General features: G+C 64.6%; 4 protein-coding genes across 4 annotated transcripts in view; 2 read left to right on the forward strand and 2 right to left on the reverse strand.

Annotated features, from left to right (window-relative positions):
• CHLRE_06g251450v5 (uncharacterized protein) overlaps window positions 1-3,841 on the reverse strand; it is a 7,486-nt gene extending 3,645 nt beyond the window's left edge. Inside the window, exons 1-9 of the mRNA XM_043062607.1 lie at window positions 3,541-3,841; window positions 3,246-3,391; window positions 2,752-2,887; window positions 2,102-2,188; window positions 1,694-1,891; window positions 1,298-1,426; window positions 855-955; window positions 475-556; window positions 71-174 (exon numbers count right to left, since the gene is read on the reverse strand). Coding sequence (XP_042923313.1) covers window positions 71-174; window positions 475-556; window positions 855-955; window positions 1,298-1,426; window positions 1,694-1,891; window positions 2,102-2,188; window positions 2,752-2,887; window positions 3,246-3,391; window positions 3,541-3,720 — 1,163 coding nt within the window. The 5' untranslated portion in view covers window positions 3,721-3,841. The remainder of the gene's footprint in view (window positions 1-70; window positions 175-474; window positions 557-854; window positions 956-1,297; window positions 1,427-1,693; window positions 1,892-2,101; window positions 2,189-2,751; window positions 2,888-3,245; window positions 3,392-3,540) is intronic.
• Window positions 3,842-3,941: 100 nt separating this feature from the next.
• CHLRE_06g251500v5 (uncharacterized protein) lies at window positions 3,942-7,823 on the forward strand. Its single transcript, XM_001696599.2, has 7 exons — window positions 3,942-4,095; window positions 4,394-4,510; window positions 5,370-5,490; window positions 5,769-5,845; window positions 6,028-6,216; window positions 6,363-6,578; window positions 6,971-7,823. Exons 1-7 carry the CDS (start codon window positions 4,069-4,071, stop codon window positions 7,166-7,168), a joined length of 945 nt encoding a protein of 314 aa, XP_001696651.2. The 5' UTR covers window positions 3,942-4,068; the 3' UTR covers window positions 7,169-7,823.
• A 22-nt stretch (window positions 7,824-7,845) lies between these two features.
• CHLRE_06g251550v5 (uncharacterized protein) lies at window positions 7,846-13,301 on the reverse strand. Its single transcript, XM_043062608.1, has 17 exons — window positions 12,776-13,301; window positions 12,558-12,662; window positions 12,162-12,278; window positions 11,807-12,011; window positions 11,398-11,558; window positions 11,140-11,264; window positions 10,892-10,985; window positions 10,730-10,783; window positions 10,458-10,568; window positions 9,991-10,172; window positions 9,894-9,912; window positions 9,720-9,777; window positions 9,468-9,579; window positions 9,271-9,388; window positions 8,983-9,024; window positions 8,731-8,858; window positions 7,846-8,494 (listed from the first exon to the last, which is right to left on the reverse strand). Exons 1-17 carry the CDS (start codon window positions 12,857-12,859, stop codon window positions 8,098-8,100), a joined length of 2,112 nt encoding a protein of 703 aa, XP_042923314.1. The 5' UTR covers window positions 12,860-13,301; the 3' UTR covers window positions 7,846-8,097.
• Window positions 13,302-15,251: 1,950 nt separating this feature from the next.
• Window positions 15,252-19,763, forward strand: CHLRE_06g251600v5 (uncharacterized protein). Its single transcript, XM_001696598.2, has 10 exons — window positions 15,252-15,509; window positions 15,606-15,687; window positions 15,802-16,004; window positions 16,197-16,300; window positions 16,470-16,571; window positions 16,743-16,803; window positions 17,166-17,381; window positions 17,741-17,918; window positions 18,151-18,315; window positions 18,697-19,763. The coding sequence occupies exons 1-10, from the start codon at window positions 15,438-15,440 to the stop codon at window positions 18,915-18,917; spliced, it is 1,404 nt and encodes a 467-aa protein (XP_001696650.2). The 5' UTR covers window positions 15,252-15,437; the 3' UTR covers window positions 18,918-19,763.
• Window positions 19,764-19,786: the final 23 nt, after the last annotated feature.

Consider the following 19,786-nt stretch of genomic DNA (forward strand, 5'->3'; position numbering starts at 1 on the left):
CATGGGGCTGAGTGGACCGCCTCCATACACACACACGCACACGCGCGCACCCCCCCACCCCTGGCCCCACCTGTTGGGTGTGTGTGCGGCCTGCTGCAGGTAGCGGCTGTAGGAGTCGCTCTCCGCCGCCTCGGCCAGCGAGCAGCCAATGTCCGACTCAGCCAGCCGGTACACCTGAGGGGGGGGGGGGCAGCGGCAGCGGCAGCAGAGGGTATGGGGTTGAGGCGGGCGGTGTTGAAACCTGGGAGGCCGGAACCTAGCGCATGTCCATGCGTCTCTGCCATCGCTCTTCCCGCCCTGCACCTTTCGCTCGCTCCACACACACCCTCCGGAACTTGCCCCCCTGTTCGCCTCTGTTCCCCTCTGCTGCCCTGTCCTCCAGCCCTCCCGTACTCCTCTTGTCCCTGTCCTTCCCTTGTCCATGGACCTTGCCCCCCCTGCCCCCCCCCCTCCCCCCCCCCCCACCGGCCCCACCTGCACTGCGCTGTGCCCCGCCTCATCCAGGATGGCGCGCACGTTCTCACTCATGAAGTCCACACCCAGCACACAGATGGTGCTGCGGGGGGCCAGTCGGAGGGGCAAGGGGCAGTGAGGACGGGGGAACAGAACCAGTGACCATCCGCCCGTGACCCGCGCCCGCCACCCCACCGACCATGCCGCGCCCCGCCGCCTCCGCACGCCCCTCCCCGTCCCGCCCCTCCCCCCGCAGCGCCCCGAGGCATACTCGCAAAGTCGTTCATGGACGGCTAACCTCTTCCCCCCCCCCCGCTGCCGCCTCCCTCCCCCCCTGGAGTGCCTGCTGCCGCCCCTCTCCCCCCCTGGAGTGCCTGCTGCCGCCCCTCGCCCCGCCTCACGTGCATCCCGCCTCCGCCATGCGCACGGCCGTGTCCGCCATCACCAGCGAGTCACTGATGGCGATGTGCGGCCACTCCTCCGCAGCAGCCGACAACACGCCCTGCGCGCGTCAGGGCGTTGGGGTTTGGGGTCCAGGCACAGTTTGTTGTGGAGTATGTGGCGCACGGCGGCGGGGTGGGCTCCGGGGCTGAGCGGTCGTGGCGTGTGCCGCTGGAGCCAAGCTCACAGGTAGACCACGCCCGCCCCGTCCCGCCCGAGCCGACCCCATTCAGACCCGGCCTGACCTGCCCCCACCTGTCCTCCCTCCGTCACTCTGTCTTGCATGTAAGGTTACCTAACCCCCTCCCTCCGTTGTGCCCCTAGTTTCTCACTGGGAATGGTGCAGACAGCCGCTCCCCCACCCACCCCGTGTGCGCCGCCGCCTGCCGCCCCGCCTGCTCACCTGCACCTGCGGGTCCATGTAGAAGTGCGCCACCACGCCGATGTGCTTGTCGCGGCACACACGCACCAGCTGCGACACGGCGGCCGCATCCGGCGCCAGGTAGCGCGCCTGGGCCTCCGCGAAGGCGCCCTGCACAGCGGCCCCGCAGGCGCCAGCGCCAGTCAGGGCGGCGGGGTGCGGGTCCGGCGCGTGTGTCGTGGTCGCCCACCAACACACCCCCAGTCCGCCCACCCCCCACATACCCCCCGGCCTCGAGTAACTCGGGATGGGCTTTGGTCCTTCGGTCTTTCATGGACAATCACCCTTTCCCTCCCCCCCCAGGATACACACCATCCCATGGATGGCTACCCCCCCAGGCGCCCAGTTCCTAGCCCCAGTGCACCCGCGCCCGAGTACCTGCGGCGTGAGGGCGTCTGCGGTGATGAGCAGCGAGGGGAACACGTCCAGCCGCCGCCCGGCCGCCGCCGCCGCCGCCAGCGCCGCCCGCTTGCGCGCGCTCTCCAGCATGTTGCCCAGTCCGTTGGCGCGGCCCGGCGGCAGCACGGAGCGCCCCAGCACCCGCGACAGCCGCTGCTGCACCTGGCTCGCCGACACCTGGGGGGGAGGGGGGGAGGGGTGCGGGTCGCGGCGTGTGTCGCTGCACAGCTGCAGGGGTAGCGCAGCCCTCAGCCGCCCCCCAACACCTGTCAGCCCTTGAGCCCTATCCCTCACACGCCCAAACGCAAGGCACGAATCCGGATCTATGCACACGCACAGTCATTCCTGTTTCCTTCCTTCTTGTGCTCTCTGCGCACGCACACACACCTGCATGACCTCCTCGGGCGTGCAGCCGCTCAGCCCGCGCACCAGCAGCGCCACCAGCCCGCGACTGACCTCACTGTCGCTCCAGCCCTGCGCGTGTGGACGTGCGGAGTGGCGCGTTGGGGTCACATGCCCGAGCCCAATGGAATAGGACCCAGAACCGACGCGTTGGGGTGTATGGTACGCGCCCCAGCCGGCAGCGCCTGGTGTGTGCGGTGCCCTTGCACGTGCTGCGTCACTGACACACGTGCACATGCGCCCGTGCGTCCTCCGTCCAGTCCCCTGTCCGGACCAGCCGCACGCAGCGCCCGTGCGGTGTCGTGCAGGCTCGCCCCTTCCGAGCTGGGTGGGTTCGGCCCGAGGGCGGTCAGCGAGCGGTCCGCTGCCGCCCACCAGCCGCCCACAGGTCTGCAGCCGCTCCGTGTTGCCCTCCACCTCGCCTCCGGCCTCACCCGCCCCCACCTGCACCCGGGCCGGGACAGCCAGCCCGGCGACCCCCACAACACACCCCACCCCCCGGTATCACATCTCCGGTTCAGCTCTGGTCACTTGCACACAGACCCACCATGCAACTCCCCGCCTCCTCCCCCCGCCTCCCCCCTCCGTCTGCCCACAGCGCCCACGGCCGCCTCCCGCCCGCCCGCCCGGCCCACCTGGAAGGCCATGCGGCCGGCCGCGTCCGTCTCAGCCGCCAGCCACACCTGCGCCGTGCAGCCCATGACCCGGTTGGAGGCGGTGCGGGCGGCGGCCGGCAGCGGGGCCAGGCCACTGCCCGCGTCCAGCAGCCGCCTGGGAGGGGCGTGTGCGAGGGCGTGCAGGGGGTGGGGTGGGGTGGGCAGCAGGAGGGCAGCGGGGGGGCAGTCAGGCCGGGGGGCAGGCGGCACCAGGGTGATGAGGGCGGGCCAACTGCGGGCGGGCAGGTCTCGCCACACACACCCCTGAGCTGCCGCGACAGCTACCCCCCCTGTCTGTGTCACCTGCCGCAGGGGCACCCTAGGCTCCGGCGGCACCGCCCCGCATCCCCGCAGCAACAGACGTAGCGGCCAAACAGCGACCCCGCTGCACCCCTCATGCACACCGCGCGCGCCCTGCTCCGCTGGTGTGCGGGCGGCAACGCGCCACGCCGCCAGCCGCACTTCACACTTGCCTGAGGGCCTCCTTGGCGTCAGGCGCCGACGTGATGGGCGCCAGCTGCGCCTCCAGGGAGGCAGGCAGCCACTCGGCGCCTGGCGCACCAGTGCTGGGCGTGGCAACCTGTGCCGTGTCGCCCGCAGCGCTCGCTTGGACCGCAGCCTGCAGGACACCGCTTCTTAATTGACAAGCATTATGTCACTGCGAGTGGTGCTCCCAGCCAGCTCCCAAACATTCTGGATGTTCAGCGGCCGGCTCTAGGGACGTTAGCCGGTCCAGTCCCGCACGGCCGTTCATGCTTAATAACATACCAGTTGAAAGCCTGGCCTGCCGCGCCGCGAAATTAAGCAAGGCTTCGACTGCTCCAGTGACGATTGGTGCGCAACGCGAGGAGCGCCACCACCAATAAACCGCGTCGAGCCGACAAGAATGCATCGGCTCCGTTCATGTGTCGCGCTTGCGCATCCACGCGTGTTTGCGAATAGGCGCATTCCTTCAGGCCAACAGCGCAGAATCGACAGGGACCGCAGCAATGGTTTGTAGAGCTGTTGCGCTTGAAGCGCATGCGTTTTAAGAACCAGCAATAAATCAAGCGTGAGCGGCAATTGTGTATGCGCCCTGCAGTAATGAACACAAAGACGTTGTGCAGTCTGTATTCATGCATGGTCCGCGGTTTCTTCCTCGGCGAATTTCCCATAATTACCTTATTTCTAACATTTCCGTGTTGTTGAGTAAACTTACTGTTTCACAGCTGACTAGCAGAAGGCCTCGCGGCGCTGGTACAAAGTGGTTTAGGCCGCCGCCCAAAAGTTACCGTTTGTTTCTACGCCTTGTACATAATGGCCAACTACGCCAAGCGATTATGGGTGAGCGCACCGCTAGGTCTAACCGCAGCCTAGAAATAGCCGCCGGGCGAGGGCGGGCCTGCCTCCGTGGCAAAGCCTAGTCAGGGTTGGAGCTGTGCTTGCGGGATTACATGTTTCTTAAAAGGAAGCGGACGCGTAATGGCCACCGGTTACCAAGGTTGACGCGGCGCGTCGGCCTGCTGCGCCTGCCGTGGAGCGCCAAAGCGGCCCGCCATACACAACGCCTCCCCCTCTGCCCCTCCATGCCCCTCACATCCTGCCCTCCCTCGCCCTCCCTCGCCTCCCTGCCTCCCTGCAGCTGGAGGAGGACCTGGGAGATGACTACCGCTGGTCGTACCGCGTGAGTGAGGTGCTGTTCAGCGGCCGGTCCGAGTTCCAGGAGATTGACCTGGTGGACACGCCCACCTGGGGCAAGGTGAGAGGGGTCGCGGAAGACGCGGCGGGCAAACGACGGCAATAGGAGGGGACAAGGGAGGTTGAAGACAGGGAGCCACCCGTGGGAGTCACCTGATGGGGGCGCGTTGGCGCCTACCAGTACTGGCCAGGGTGTCGGCGGAGTGGCGGGTGGAGGCAGAGGCGGGCTGGCAGGCGGCTAGCAGGCGGTCGGCGCCTGTGACGTGGCCGTGACGTGAGACATGTATGTGGGGGGAAGGATGACGAGCCGCCACGGCGCATGTGAATGGAGACGCGGTTATGGATGGGACGTGTGTGCATGAGAGCAGGAGAAGCAATGGCATGGGCGTTATTCCGGCTCACTATCATCGGGCGCTGCGGGTAGCGTGGCGTGGCGTGCGATGCAGTGCCAGCATCAGTACCTCCTATCTCCCATAGAACATAGCCACGCAGTGTCGGGGCGGCCGGTCATCATGGGGCGGAGGCGGGGAAATGCCCAAGTCGGGGTACCGTAGTCTGTACCAAGCCCAAAGGAGGGGGTTGCAAGGTTATGAAAGACAAGCAGAGCGCCAGATACAGCGAGAAGGTTTGCCGGCTGCGGCGTCGTGGCCGTGCTGTGAGACGTGTTGGGTGTGGTGGGGGTACTAGCGAGCCACCGCGGTGCATGCGCTGGAGGCGAAGTGCTAGGCGGGTGCATGCCGGAGTGGGAGCAGGGGGAAGCAGCGTGGTGAGGCAGGAGCGTGGACGTGAGCGCGCGGAGTGGGGCGGCATGGCATGCCATGGAGTGTGGCGCCAGGAGCAAAGCATCCCACGAACTTGCCTCTGGACCCTCCCACCTCCTGCCTCCCACCGCACCGCCCCCACCTCCCCGCGCTGTGCAGGTGCTGCTGCTGGACGGCAAGATGCAGAGCACGGAGGCGGACGAGCAGGTGTACCACGAGCTGCTGGTGCACCCGCCGCTGCTGCACCACGCCTGCCCCAAGCGCGTCTACATCATGGGCGGTGAGGCCGGGGGCTGGAGGGCAGGGCGGGGACCGGAGGGCATGGCGGGGGCCGGAGGGCAGGGCGGGGGCCGGAGGGCAGGGCGGGGGCCGGAGAGCACTGTAGCGGCCGGGCTAGACTGCCAAGAGGGGCAGCGGGGCCGCTCTGCTTGGCCTGAACCCATGGGCACGTGTTGGCGATTGCTGGCAGCATTTGCATGCGCCTCCCGGGTGCGATGTCCCTGTCCATTCGAACCCACCCAACATCGCCAAACCGCCGGGTCCCTGCTGCTCCACCAGGCGGCGAGGGCGCCACCGCTCGTGAGGTGCTGCGCCACAAGACAGTGGAGCAGGTGGTCATGGTGGACATTGACAAGGTGTGTGTGATACAGGAGAGCACAAGGAAGGCCACACGCAGTGTATGTGTTGTTTGTGTCTGTGTGTGTGTTTCAATGTCAACCCTTCCCTTGAAACGTTTACCACACATGGGCGGGTTTTGTTGCCGTGTCGTTGTTCAACACACCTTACCACAATCCGCCAATCGCCCGCACACACCCAGGTGGTGACGGACTTCTGCTCCAAGCACCTGGAGCGCAACACCCAGGCCTTCGCCGACCCGCGCCTCACGCTCATCAACGACGACGCGCGCACGCAGCTGGAGCAGGCGCCCGACGGCTCGTTCGACGTGGTGATCGGCGACCTGGCGGACCCGCTGGACGGCGGGCCCTGCTACCAGCTGTACACGCAGGTGGGGCCGAGGGGGCTGGGGGGGGGGGCAGTCACACACCGTGCAGCTGGGGGGGGGGCAACGGAGTCAACGCCACCGCACATGGGGGGCCGGCCAGTGCCCGCTGCATCCACCTGCCGCCGCTGCTGCTGCTTGCTGCCGCGCAGGAGTTTTACCGCAACGTGGTGCTGAAGAAGCTGGCGCCGGGTGGCATCTTCATCACGCAGTCGGGTCCGGCGGGCTTCCTGTCGTGCAAGGAGGTGTTCACCGCCATCCACTCCACCGTGCGCTCCGTGTTCCCGGTGGTGGTGCCGTACGCGCAGCACATCCCCTCCTTCTGCGACATCTGGGGCTACAACATGGCCTTCAGCGACGCCGCGCAGGTGGGCGGGCTGGGCGGCTGGGCGGGTGAATAGAACCAAACCCAAGTAAATGCGTTGTTGGGCTGCACCGCGAACTTGCGGGAACCTGCACGTTTATCGTAGGTCAGGGTTTGTGGATGGTTGGGTTGGTGTCAGGGCGTATGGCCGCCGGGTTTGGAAGGGCGAGGCCAGGAGGGCCCCGAGGGCAGCCCGGGCGTGCTCCGTCCATGGCTCAATGCTCGCGGTGAAGGCGGCCGCTAGCTGTGCGTGGGGCCGATACGGTACCTGCCTGGGACCTGCCCGCTGGCAGAGGTTGCTCCAGCCCCTCCCCGCTCCCCTCCCCCGCCTCCACCCCACACACGCACCTTCCCTCCATGACCCTCCCCCTCGCCTTGCCCCGCCTTGCCCCGCAGGCTCCGCTCAGCCCCGAGGAGCTGGACTCGCGGATAGGCGCCCGGCTGGACGGCGTGCCGCTGCACTTCCTGGACGGCGTCACGTTCCAGGGCCTGCGCCACCTGAACAAGATGGTGCGGGTGGCGCTGCAGGAGGAGAAGGAGGTGTACACGGTGGACAGCGCGCGCTTCATCCACGGAGCCGGCGTCAAGGCGTAGGGAGCGCGCCAGTGGCAGGGCGGGGAGTGCGGACACGGGGTTATGCAGCGGCGCGGGGCACGCAGGGCTGCAATGGCCGGTGCGCAGCTGGGTGGGTGGGTGGGTGGGTGGATGGGTGGCTGGGTGGGCGGGTATGAATACTTGATGGGGCGCTCTTGCACCGGGGGCGGCTCCCGGTGAACATCAGGGTGCTGCTTCCGGGAACAGGTCGGGCAGGCAGACGGTAAGCCGTGGCACAGATTACGGAGGGTGGACATTGTGGGGGTGATGGCCAGCAAGCGTTCTTTGGTTGTGTTTTGTGTGTGGTTATGGGCTGGGGCAGGGACATGCGATAGGTTGCCCGGACGAGTACAATGGGTTGTTCCTATGCGTTTCTGTGTGGAATGGGGTGCAGATTGCTGTGCGGGTGCCACAAGTGCGGGCCAGGATAAGGACTCGGGTTGGCCAGTAGTGCACACACTCCCGAGTTTGAGATGCAGCGAAGGTCCACATGCCGCACATATTATATCACAGTTGGCACCTGGCAGCGGCGAAAAGGCCTTGCTGTGAGCCTATGACAGTGTAAATGGAGGATTACCGCTAGAGAAGTGTTTACCGCTGCTCCTCGTACACATGCCGTTGGCGTCCAAAAGGCTCACTCAATCCAAGAGTACCCAGTCAGAGGGGCGGCCACACACTAGCTGTCTTACGGACATGACGGTACCTGTCGCACACCCCTGCATGCATGAGGCCGTTAACCACTCCTGGTTAACCACTCCTGCACAGCCCACTATACATGTGCATCTGAATGGGCTGAGCCACCAGAGAGCATAGCGATCCAAATATCATGAAACCAGTTCCTACGCGCGTGTCGACTTAGGAAACGTACCCCGCAAACCAAACTGCACCCAAGTCTACGCCCAATCTAGCTGCACTCTCACAACCGACACCTACACCTGTGTCACCAGCGTCGCCGCGTCCGTAGAGTACATGTAATGCGGCTCCCCGCCCAGCTGCGGCAGCGCCGGCCTCGGCCCCGCCGGCCCCAACTGCGCCGCCCCCCGCCCGTCGGCGCCACCCGGCCCACCGCCACCGACCGCTGCCGCGAATCGGCCGCCCGCCGAGACCGGCAGCCCCACTGCGGCCGCCGCCAGGACCATCACCGCGCCCATCTCCGCCAGCCCGCTCACAATGGCAGAGCGCAAGTCGCTGCTGATGCTGCCGTCCCCGGCGGCGCCGGCCACTATGCCCGACCGCTTGAAGAGGGTCAGCTCCAGCGGCAGGCGGCGCAGCGGGTGCTCGTACACCGACACGTCCTCGTCCAGATCTGCCAGAGCCTTGGCGTGGCTGCGAGCGGACGTACGTGCGGGCCAAGGACACGTGTGTGTGTGTGTGTGTGTGTGTGTGTGTGTGTGTATTATGGTTGTTGGGCGCGTGTAAGCAGGTCGTGACAGCTGCCTCGCACCTCCCCGCTCGCATCTGGCACAACGCGCGGCCCATAAGACCTCGCTCTTCAGACGTCGTGGGCTACTATGCCCTTGCACCCTACGCCCTGCCCCTGCCCCTGCACCCCCCCCCCCCACCTGATCGCCTCCTCCAGCCCCCCCAGCTGGTCCACCAGGCCGATGTCGTACGCCTGCCGCCCCGTGTACACGCGGCCGTGGGCCAGCTGCTGCATCTCCCACATCGCCCGCCCGCGGCTCTTGGCCACCTACGGTGTCGCACACACAGGAGCACGGGTCAGGGCGGGCGGATATAGGTCAGTGCTGGTATTTCACGCCTGCTATGGTCGGGCACCGCACGAGTCATTACCCACAAACGCTCCCAGAACACACCTGTCCTACAAGCTCATCTTGCACGTGTTTCAGCGGCGCCGCCTGCTGATGTGGCAGGGCAGCACAAGAGCCGCCAAGGTTCAGTAGCGGCGGAGCACAATTACAGGCGCGTGGAATGGACCAGCAGCAGCATACTAGGAAAAGGTCAACGCTACAATGTCCGCGAGAGTGAGGTTGAGGAAACGCATCGTTACTAGGCTGTGGCGTACAGTAGTGGGATTTCGCGAATCGCACGGCGCCCAACCCTCGCTCCCTGCCTGCCTGCCTGCACACATGTTACCCGCGCACCGTGACGGTCTTGTTCTCCGCCGCCCCGATGCCGCCTGTGACGGTGCCCGGCTGCGCCACTACCGCGTTTGCAGCCGACGCGATGTAGTAGGCCCCGCCAGCCGCCACGTCGCCCATGCTGCGTGGAGGGTGTTTGGGGGAGGTTGTGTGGGCACGCTTTGTGGAGGTCAATATGCCCACAGCTCATGCCCACGCACCTGACCACCACGGTCTTGCCTAATGTCTTGAGGCGCTGAAGCTCGCGGCGGATGGAGTCTGAGGCCAGCGCCGAGCCGCCCGGGCTGTTAACCCGCACCACCACCGCCCGCACTGCGACACCAAACACACCAAGGAGGGGTTGGTAGGGAAGCGGTGAGAGGATGTGGCCACATTGCGAGGACCGCCAGCGACCAGAGCAGTGCATTGCCATCCACTTAAATCCACTTCGGAGCTCCACAACACACCCCTACCCAGGTGGTCGTCCATCATCATGCGGAGGTCAGCGACCAGCTTGGCCGCGTCCACGACCTGCTGGCGTGCGGCGCCGAGGAGGGGCAAAAGGTAGGCACTCGCTCAGGCAGTTGCTTGCGAGCCAGGCACAGCAGAAGGTCAGCAGGTCATGGCGTAACCCGAGCTCTGCGCACTCGGTGTATGTGTGCTGCACTGCGCAATAACTCCCACGAGCCATACGCTCCTGTTGCTACACCCGCACATACGCCCACGCCCACAGGCCATACGCACCTGCTGTTGCTGCTGCTGCTGCTGCTGGTTGTTGGCTGCGAGGCTGCGAGGCTGCCAGGTGGCACGGGCCCCTGCACGATCGTGCCCGACACCGTCACCACCGCAATGCAGGGCTCCAGCCAGTCATCCACCCGGTCCTCCACGGGGCCCACGCCCGGGTACCGCTCCAGCGCTGCCGTGCCCTGCATGGTAGCAACCCCCCGGGCGGGCGGCAGCAACATCGGACACGTGCCAAGGTCAGGCGGCGTTACCCATGACCTTGCACCATTGTGCGCGCCGCGCTCGTCCTATGCAGCGGCTGACAGGGCCTCGGGCCTAGCGTGTACGCCCTTGCCTGCACTAACTAACGCGGCTGACAGGGCCTAGCGTGTACGCCTCGGGCCTAGCGTGTACGCCCCTGCCTGCACTAACTAACGCGCCGCCTGCGATGAATGACACACCGCGACATGCAAGTGTCACGCACCTACCTGTGATAGGTATCCGTGAGGCGCCTTGTACATAAAGTATCCCGCCAAGGGCGTGCCGGCAAACCAGCGGCACCATTGACGTGCCTTGGCGGCGTGTTGCTTCTCCAGCACCTGTGCATTCGGAGACTTGTCAGCAGGGCAAGCCCGCTCGCATGACGTACCCGATAACGTAAACCCCCGGCACGCACGTCAAAGTGCGTACAGCTGCTACAGATTGGCAGCATAGCCGGGTTGGCGGCTTGGCAGGCAAGCGAGCAAGCCAAGTAACGCACCTGGATGTACTTGTCGATGGGCACGAGCGGGATCTGGCTCAGGCTGTGGCTGGTCTGCGCGGGAGGCGGCGGAGGGTGCAGTCGCAACTAACGTTCGAGAACGGATGTGCTGTAGTGCGCCTGTCCCAATCCAAGCCAGAGCCATAGCTCTGCCGGCCTCACCTCCCTCAGCTGTTGCAGTATGCCGTTCTTCTCCAAGCTGCGCTTGTACTGCTCCACGGGGTCCGCCCGTTTATACAGGGACTGCACTTCGTCCCTACGTGGGGCGAGCGAGGGCGGGGCGGCTTTACTTCGTCTTGCTTCCATGTGACTTATTCAATGTTTGAAATGCCGACGTCAAGGGGGGGAGCTGGTTGTCGTGAATGGCAGCTCCTCGCGCTTCAATTCCCTATGACCAGCCCACCACCCACTGGTAGTTGGCGCCATCCAGCAGGCCGCGCTGCAGCGCCGCAGCCGGCAGCAGCGGAGCCGCCTTCACCGCCTCCCGCACCGCCTCGCCGTCCACACCGCGTGAAGCCGCCACCTCAGCCACCGCCTGATGCGCCGTGTATACGTGGGCAATTCATCACACATGTGTGAGCATTGGAGGGTGCATGCTTTTACGGCGGCGCGTTATTGCAAGCATGCATGGAGTCCTCCATCGTAATTGTCGGATACGGTCCACTCACCTGCGCCTCCAGGTCTGCCAGGGCCGCCTGAAAGCTCTCCCCCTGGGGGCCCGAAGGCAGCCCTGCGTTGCACGGTGTGATGGAGCTGGCGGCGGCGCCCTTGGACTCGTGACGCGTGAAGGGGCCGCCCGGCACGGTGGGCCCCTGCAGCCCCATTAGGCCTGGGGGGAGCAGCGGCAGCAGTCTGGTCAGCAAGCCGGGGCATCGGCGGCCCCAAGGTACCCCGTTCAATTGTTGGACACAGCCCAGTGCTACCGTAAACGGCATCTCGAGAGTATCCCAATGATTTACACCAGTGGCATGTTTCCCCCGGCGTGAGTTGCCAACACGCGGTAATCTGCATTCCGACCTGTGAGCGTGCGGCTCCTGTCCCGGCATCACGCATCACGCATGCAAGGCACCCACGCACCCAACGGCTGCAGGTACACGCGGTCGCAGGCGGACGCAAGCAGGTACGGCAGCATGCCACCACTGCCGTAGCCGGCCGCATCGCCATAGCTGGCAGCGAAGGCCACCGAGGCGGGCGCGCCCTCCATACTGCTGTTGCCATGTCCAGCCGCGAGGCGCGCGGCCGTCACCTTTTTCCGGAACCTGGAAATGGCACCGCGGAGCTCCTGTGATTGGGGGTTGGGCTGGGAAGTCAGGGGGCAGGTTGTGCGACTAGAGCAAGTAAGGCTGTGACCTTATGCATAGCTAGTCGGCGCTCTGACTCTGCGCTCGCTCCATCACTTCAACGCCCGGGCATCCGCGTGCTCTTGTCTCACCTGCACGGTGGCCAGACCGCCCAGGTTCTCGCGCGCCCCCACATACGTCACCAGGCCCTGGCAGCGGCGGTCGCCCGCTGCGTGCTTCAGGGCCGCCACCACTTTGGGCAGCTCAATCTTCAGGGACGATGCGGTGGGATGAAGAATGCAAAGGTGAAGGAATGACAGGAAAGGTCACATTGCAGGCCGCAATGTCGCAACGGCGTGATATGTGCACTAAATCCTCTTTCAGGGTGTTCCTATCCATCTCCTTATCCCTCCTATCTAGGAAGGCGCAGCACGCAAGTTTGTCGATCGTCGACTGATATCGTGCACACGGCACGTACTATCCATCTCTCGCACCCAGCCCTACAATGAGAACTGGCGCGGTTGACACTACGTGTTGGTCGCAAGCACCTGGGTTGTAGGGCCCCTGAGCGGGCTAGGATCAACAGCGTCCACCAGTTGCAGCCGGTCCAGGGGGAGCTCCAGCACGTACTCGGGTGGGAGCTCTAGGTCGGCCTGAGGGGGCGGAGCCGTGGCACGTATGAGAGGCCTGACATGACCGCGCCTGCGGGGCAGCCCGAGGCGCAACGGACATGGCTGTCCATCGCCTCCACGTCTGGCAATCGCACCTGTGTCGCCTGGTACCGCAAGGCTATGACGACTCCAGTGCCGTAGAACGTCATGAAGCCGAGGTATGAGAACCCAGTGGCCATTTTCGCTAAAAACTTGTCTTTTGCAGAGTATAGAAATTCTTTCATGCCGCTCGCCCACCTGCCACCTGCCCTGGCGCTGGCCTGTGCCATGGATGATTGGATGCGAGAAGCTGAAGAGACGAAGTCCCAATGCAATCTGCGTGTGTGTGGTTTATTGTTTATGTTATGGAGTAGATGGCTAGGCACTACGGCTCATTGCATTTAGGGTGCTCAACGCATTCAGGGTGCATGGGTCCCACAGGGTCCCACTCCCAGCCCGTTCAACTTCCCGTGTTGTTTCGCCTGCGATCATGAAGTGATAATGAGAGCCAGCCGCGGCTTCTTTGTTACTCATCCTGCCCCAGACCTACAATTGTGCCATCATCAAGGCAACCTAAGGCCCGCCTTGTGGTAAGCCTCGAGGCAGCGATGGAATGGATGCGCGCTCTGGATGGCGCTGAGCCTCGCTGAGACGAACAACAGGGAGCAGGGTTTGCAAGGCAATATACAAGTGCCTGATTGCATACCAGGACCAGCCCCTGCGTACAGAACCCAGAGCGCACTCCGGTACGAGCTGACACGAGGCCTCACAGGTCCCGTACTTCCGTGCCACGCGAGAGGCATATGTCCATCAGCCGCCCCATTCGTGCGCCCCATCCCTGCCTGCTTTGTCTCCGCCTCTCCGACGTTCCCCGCCGGCCACCCCTGCCGCCGTCCTTTATGTTTTGTAAGCCGCTGTTTCACACACCAACGCCAATGTGAGTTGGACACGTCACCCGCCGTGCGTCTAGGTGCTTAGTCGGCCTGGCTTCCAGGGTACCGAAAGCTGGGGCATGAGGTGATGAGGTGCTAGGGGCCAGGCCAGCTACCCCGCGCACCTCCAGTACCGCCTTCCATTCCCCAGTTCTCAAATCAAACCCTACCGCTACGCAGTACCCCAGCTTGCCCCCTCCCCCTGTCACATTGCGCGGCATTGCAAGGGCGCAAGGCCAGGCATGACGGGAACTGAGCCCCTGAGCCCAGCTATCGGCTATGGGCTCATTCCCAGCGTCCAGTTCAGCGTGCAGTGCCGACGGGGTGGGAGGGGATTTGCAGATACCAGCCCAAACTGAACCGAACCCAATGCAAAAGAGCGAGGAGGAGAGCGTGGCCTATCCTGGGTGCGGGGGAAGGGAACGCCAAAGACAACCGCACGAGCCACCGAAACCCAAAGGCATCCCCCCCTATCCCCCCGACCCTCCGGGGCAAAGCAAGGGCAGACCGGGGCCCCAAAGACAGGCGAAGCAAGCACGAAACTCAGAGCAGGAAAAAGAAAAGATAGCAGAATCCCCAACCCAAACCGTAAGTGAATACAGCATAACCGTCACCTAATACCGTCAATACTTTCCCAGTCGAAACTACCCCCCCACACACACCACCACCAACCCAGCAACAAAGCAGGCCGGCTACCATACGGGAAACACCGCAGGTGCACGATCAAATGCAGGTTCACACGCACTGACGCACCAACACGCTGCAGAATGGGTCGCGGGCCCCACGCAGTCCGGGGCACACAGCCAGCTGCTAACCGCCCGCCACGCACCCCCACCTATCCAAGCGGCCATGTTCACCAACCCAGCAACGGGAACCACCGCAACCCAGAACAGTATTCCGCACAGGACCATGCAGAAAGGCACATCCGGCCAGAGGTCGGGGGGCACTGTCCCCCTCCTACGATGAAGGGCGCGAGGGCGGCGGGGCAGCATTTACGTCAGGTACCACAAAGCGGCATAGCGGAGTGCTGTCGAAACGCGAATGTGCGCGGCATACAATGGCCTGTCCCACGCGCGAGGATGGGATGGGTGACCACCAGGCACCACATCCCATCAGCGCGGGGAAACCCCACACGTAACGCATGTTTCTGACCGCCCCAGAATTCTGTTACCCGCAGAACTTACGTGCACGTTTGACAGCAGTCGCTGTTGCCCACCGCCCACGTACCGGTACCTCCATGCAGCGTTCAACGCACTTTGATGGTACCGCCATTCTTTGGAGATATATAGGATGCCGTCGCGTGGCGGCATGTTCGCCCTCCTGTCCGCCTTCGTCAGATATACTTACGGCGGCTGGAGCGGGCTGTGTGCTCCTTGGCCGGGAGTAATGCAGGACCAAGCTAAATGGGTGCTGTAGGCACCCAAGGAAGCGGAGCCCAAAACTCAAAAGCGGCTTCGTGAAAACCCAAGCCATGGCAGCCATGTGCAAGTTACAGGGAGCTGCTGCAGGGGTTGGGGTGGGGCGTGGGTGTGGATGTGAATGTGGGGCGAGTCAGCAGCCAGCAGGAGCGGTGGGGGCCAGGCGAAAGCCCATCGTGCTGGCTGGTGCGGCGGAGGCCCATGCCGCTCCGCCCCCGGCCGATCAGGTCTTGTAGCGACGCCAGTCCGCTGTATCGTGCATAAAAGTTACTACACTTTTACCACACCGAGTCCACTTATCAAAGCCTTTGCAGCTTACCTCAACTGTAGGTCAAGAGGAGCGTCTCAGTCGCTTTGGCCTGCGCTTCCCCGTATCTCTTTTGGCTTTGAATGCCAGCTGTTTCTGAAGTGCGACGAGAGCGACAAAGATGCAGAATATCGGAGCCGCGAACGCCGACGATGCGTTCTATCGCTACAAAATGCCGAAGCTGCAGGCCAAGGTGTGCAGGCGCATTAAGTGCGCGGCTGCTACCTATGGCAGCAGAGTGGCTTGGGAACGGGCGGTTGAGGCGCCTGCTTTGTTCGGCTGGCTGCAGATTGAGGGCCGAGGCAACGGCATCAAGACTAACGTTGTAAACAACGTTGAGATTGCAAAGGCTCTGGAGCGCCCACCTGAGTGTAAGCCGCCGCTGCGGAGGAGTGTGTTGTCCGGGCAGCTGCGTGCATCGTTGCCTCCCGGCTCCCAGCAGCTTGGGGGCCTTGAACTGACCCAATTGTGGTGTTCACATACAGATGTTTTGAAGTACTACGGGTGCGAGCTCGGGGCTCAGACCAACTTCGACAAGGCGAGTGGAACGTCCATCGTTAACGGTGCGCACGATACGCGCAAGCTCTCAGAGCTGCTGGAGGTATTCATCAAGAAGTATGTCTGCTGCTATAGCTGCAACAACCCAGAGACGCAGATTAAGATCAAGAAGGAGAACATATACCTGAAGGTGGGGGCTGGGCGGGGCCAGACAAAGCTGTGTGCGGGGCGTCGGGGTGTTTTGCATGCGTGCTTCTTTCATGTGCCGGCGTCACCCCCTGTCGCCTTAAGGCCAGCTTATAAAGGCGTCCTCCCGCAGCCTGCGATATGGCTTCTGTGCGCGTTGCGAGTTGCCGTGCTCGTGTCTGCTGGCGCCCCGCAGTGCAAAGCGTGCGGCTTCGTGTCCGACGTGGACCCCCGGCACAAGCTGAACACCTTCATCCTGAAGAACCCCCCCGAGAACAAGTTGAAAAAGGAGGAGCAGAAGTGGGTCACTGGGGCTAGCTTCAAGGGCTAGCTTTCTGGATCCGGGGCGTGACCAGTGCATGGGGGTGGGCTGAAGGGGGTTCGGGGACGGACAGGGTGCGCCTCCTGCTGCATTGCAGTGTTGGACAAAGCACTCACCAGTGTTATCCGCGTGTGCACATGCGCACAGGCTGAAGAAGGCGGAGGAGGAGCGAGTGAAGGACGCGGAGGCCCTGGGGGAGAAGGAGAAGAAGGAGAAGAAGAAGAAGGACAAGGAGAAGAAGGAGAAGAAGTGAGTGGGGGCGGCCACGGAGCCGGATGGGCAGGTGCCCGCCGCGGCTGGGTCGGGCTCATGCCGCTGAGTAGCGGTGTGTGCTACTGAACGCTGGCACCAAGCACTGCCACCATGGCTGCGACTGGCTGCTGGCACCAAGCACTGCTACCATGGCTGCCCTTACTGCAGGGACAAGAAGAAGAAGAAGGAGGGCAAGGAGGGCGAGGAGGGCGAGGACAAGGCGTCCGAGGTGGGCAGTGCGGCGGAGTGCGGATTTACAGGGCAAGGGGTACGGCAGTGTTGGGTATGTGCAGGCCGAGCAATCGTTGCGTGTGTAAGGGGGCGTCAGGTCCGTCAGGGCATGGACAGGAGCTTGGGCGCAGCGGCCGGACACGCAGGGTGGAACAGAGCCGGGTAGCTGAGGGCCTCCGTGTGGCTAGCCAACTCAGGCCATGCAGTCAGGCTGCCATGACGGCGGTCGCGGTGACGAGCTTCACTCGGACATGCGCGAACGAAGTGGGGAGCGGTGGCTGGTCATTGCCGCGCCCGACGGCGCACCTGTGCACCTACCGCACCGCATCGCACACGCCCCACGCACTCGCACCTTTGCAGGAGGAGGACGAGAACAGCGGCGATGAGGACGATGACGGGGTGGTGTGGATGACGGACACGTCGGCGGAGGCCGCCAAGCGCCGCGCGCAGGAGCAGCTGACGGCGGCCACAGCAGCCATGGTGACAGTGGGCAACCTGGAGGCGGAGCAGGAGGCGGCGCGGCGGAAGGCGGAGCGCGAGGCCAAGAAGGCCGCGGAGGAGGAGGCGCGCAAGAAGGTGGGGCGGCGGCGGCTGTGGTCCGCACTGGGTCCAGCTTGGAGACTAGTAATACAAGAGGGTGTACATGGACACAGACCAGGCAGCGCATGGACGCAGGGAGCGGCCGCTTGCGCGTGAATGCCGCAGGCGTCCGTACGATGGGGTGGGGGCGCTGTGAGGTTCGCGCTGTTGCAAGTGACGGACCGACTCTGCGGGAAGGGCTCTCGGTTGGCTGTGACATTTCGGGGGCAGTGGTGCACCGCGCGGGGGGCAGCACCGGCACATAGCACTCAGGCTGCGGTCCTACGAATGCCACCGCGCGCGCACCGCACCGGGGTTGTTTTCAGCCTGGCACACCGCATCCGCCCCACCCCCAGGCTGAGGAGGAGAAGAAGGCGGCTGAGGAGGAGGCTGCACGGGCGGTGGCTGCGGCCCAGGCTGCGGCGCTGGCCAGTGCCGACCCGGTGGTGCGGCTGCGCGCGCTGCTGGCGGACAAGGACGCGCCCACGGTGGTGAAGGAGCTCAAGGGCATGACGGTGGAGGGCGGCGTGGCGGGTGAGGGGGGGGCCGGCCGTGAGCGGGCAGGAGCAGGGCACAGACGGACTTTTGAGGGACACACGAGCCGGCAGCCGGCGGCGCTCGGGAACGCTTGACAGGCCTGGCGAGAGAGCGTGTAGGCAGCGGGAACGCACTACGTTCAGGCACGGGTCTGGCCACTCCTTGCTTCCTCCGCCGCCTCACCCACGTTGCTGCTCTGCCCCCTCCCCTGCCCCGCCCCGGCATGCAGGCAAGATGCGGGTGCTGTACGAGGCGGCTCTGGCGGGCAGCGATACCAAGATGGACGTGACGCTGAAGGCGCGCAAGAACATTTTTGCGCAGTTCGCTCAGGACCCGCAGAGCCAGCTGGCGCAGCTGATTGCCATGGAGCACATGTTCGCGGTGGCGGCGCCGGGTGGGTGGAGGGCGGCGGGGCGAGCGGGCGGGCGGGCGGGCAGCAGCTGGGCCGTCCGGGGCACATGACGGGGCAGTGGGTCGAGGCTGAGGTGCCGAGGGGCGTGAATTCGCCCAACTTGTTGTGCCCAAAGTGTCATTGAATAGTAATGTGGTGGGGCGGGGATGAGGGCAACGGCTTGCTCAGTCAGATCATTTGCACAGAGGTCATGAATGTGGGCAACACAAAATGTGAGGCTCAGGGTGTGTAACGCAGGGGCGCGCCCGGGTACAGGGGGCTTGCAGCCGGGCGCAGACACCCTGATCCGCAGCTCATGCCGCGCCCGGCCCCAACGCCTGCTCACGCGTCCTCCCGCCCTCCCCTTCCTCCCCCTGGTTGCAGAGCGGCTGAAGGAGGCCCCGTACCTGCTGAAGCAGCTGTACGAGACGGACCTGGTGGAGGAGGACGTCATCCTGGCATGGGCGCAGAAGTCCGACGCCGGCAAGCTGCTGGGCGTGCCGGCGGACGGCGGCAAGGCGGTGCGCAAGGCGGTGGCGCAGGTGGTGGAGTGGCTGCAGAGCCAGGAGGATGAGGAGGATGAGGAGGACGAGGACGACGAGTGATAGAGGTAGATGGCGTCCTGGCTCGAGGTGCTGGGTGGTAACGGTGGCGTGGGGTGCCGCACAGGCACACAGCCGCACAGGAACAGGGACTTCGGGCCAAACATGTTGTGGCGGGAGGGTGCTGCGCCAGCCGTATGTGCCAGTTCCAACCCTCGCAACGGGTGCTGTGAGCAGGGAGGCGGCTGCAGGAGGTCCCTTGAGACAGGAGCTTGGGGGTGGCTGTGATGGGTCAGGCGAAGTGGGCAGGAGTGCGACAAGCAGGACAAGCAAATACCCGGTCATGGTGGTGCGAGGGTGTTGGTGGGCAGCACGGAAACGGGTGGCGTAGTGTCGGCGATGGAGTTGCGTGGAGGCGGCGGAACGCGCGAGGTGCCCGGCCGGGCAACAGCACCGTCCATGACGCCACGCAGCTGCGAGACGCGTGTGGAGTGTGTTTGAGCACCTGCAGGTAGATGACCGGCGTCCACGGATAAGCACCGAAGATGCCCGCACAGAAGTTTTGGGCGCGCACCCCGCGAGGTGGTCAACTGTGGGCCACAGCTTTAACCCGTGCTTCAGTTCAGTTCATGTAACGAAGATGGACTGAAATGCGTATGGGACGGAGAGCGCAAGCGCATGACGTGCTGATGTCGCACATGCAGCAAAGCACTAGGGGGGATGAGGGGGGCGGGCATGTGGTTGGCTCGACCGTGGACTGCGACGGAGCAGGGCGAGGGGCAGGTTGGCGCAGCTCAAGGTGTCCCCAGACCCGAACACTACATTCATCAATCAAGGCGCAACGGCAAGGCGTGGGTCCGTAACGGCAAGGCGTGGGCCCGCGCGGCTAGGGTCCTGTACATACGGTAGCTGGCTTGCTGCTGGCAGGCTGG

The sequence above is a fragment of the Chlamydomonas reinhardtii genome, chromosome 6 (assembly GCF_000002595.2).
Source record: "Chlamydomonas reinhardtii strain CC-503 cw92 mt+ chromosome 6, whole genome shotgun sequence".
NCBI classification, from domain to species: Eukaryota; Viridiplantae; Chlorophyta; class Chlorophyceae; order Chlamydomonadales; family Chlamydomonadaceae; genus Chlamydomonas; species Chlamydomonas reinhardtii.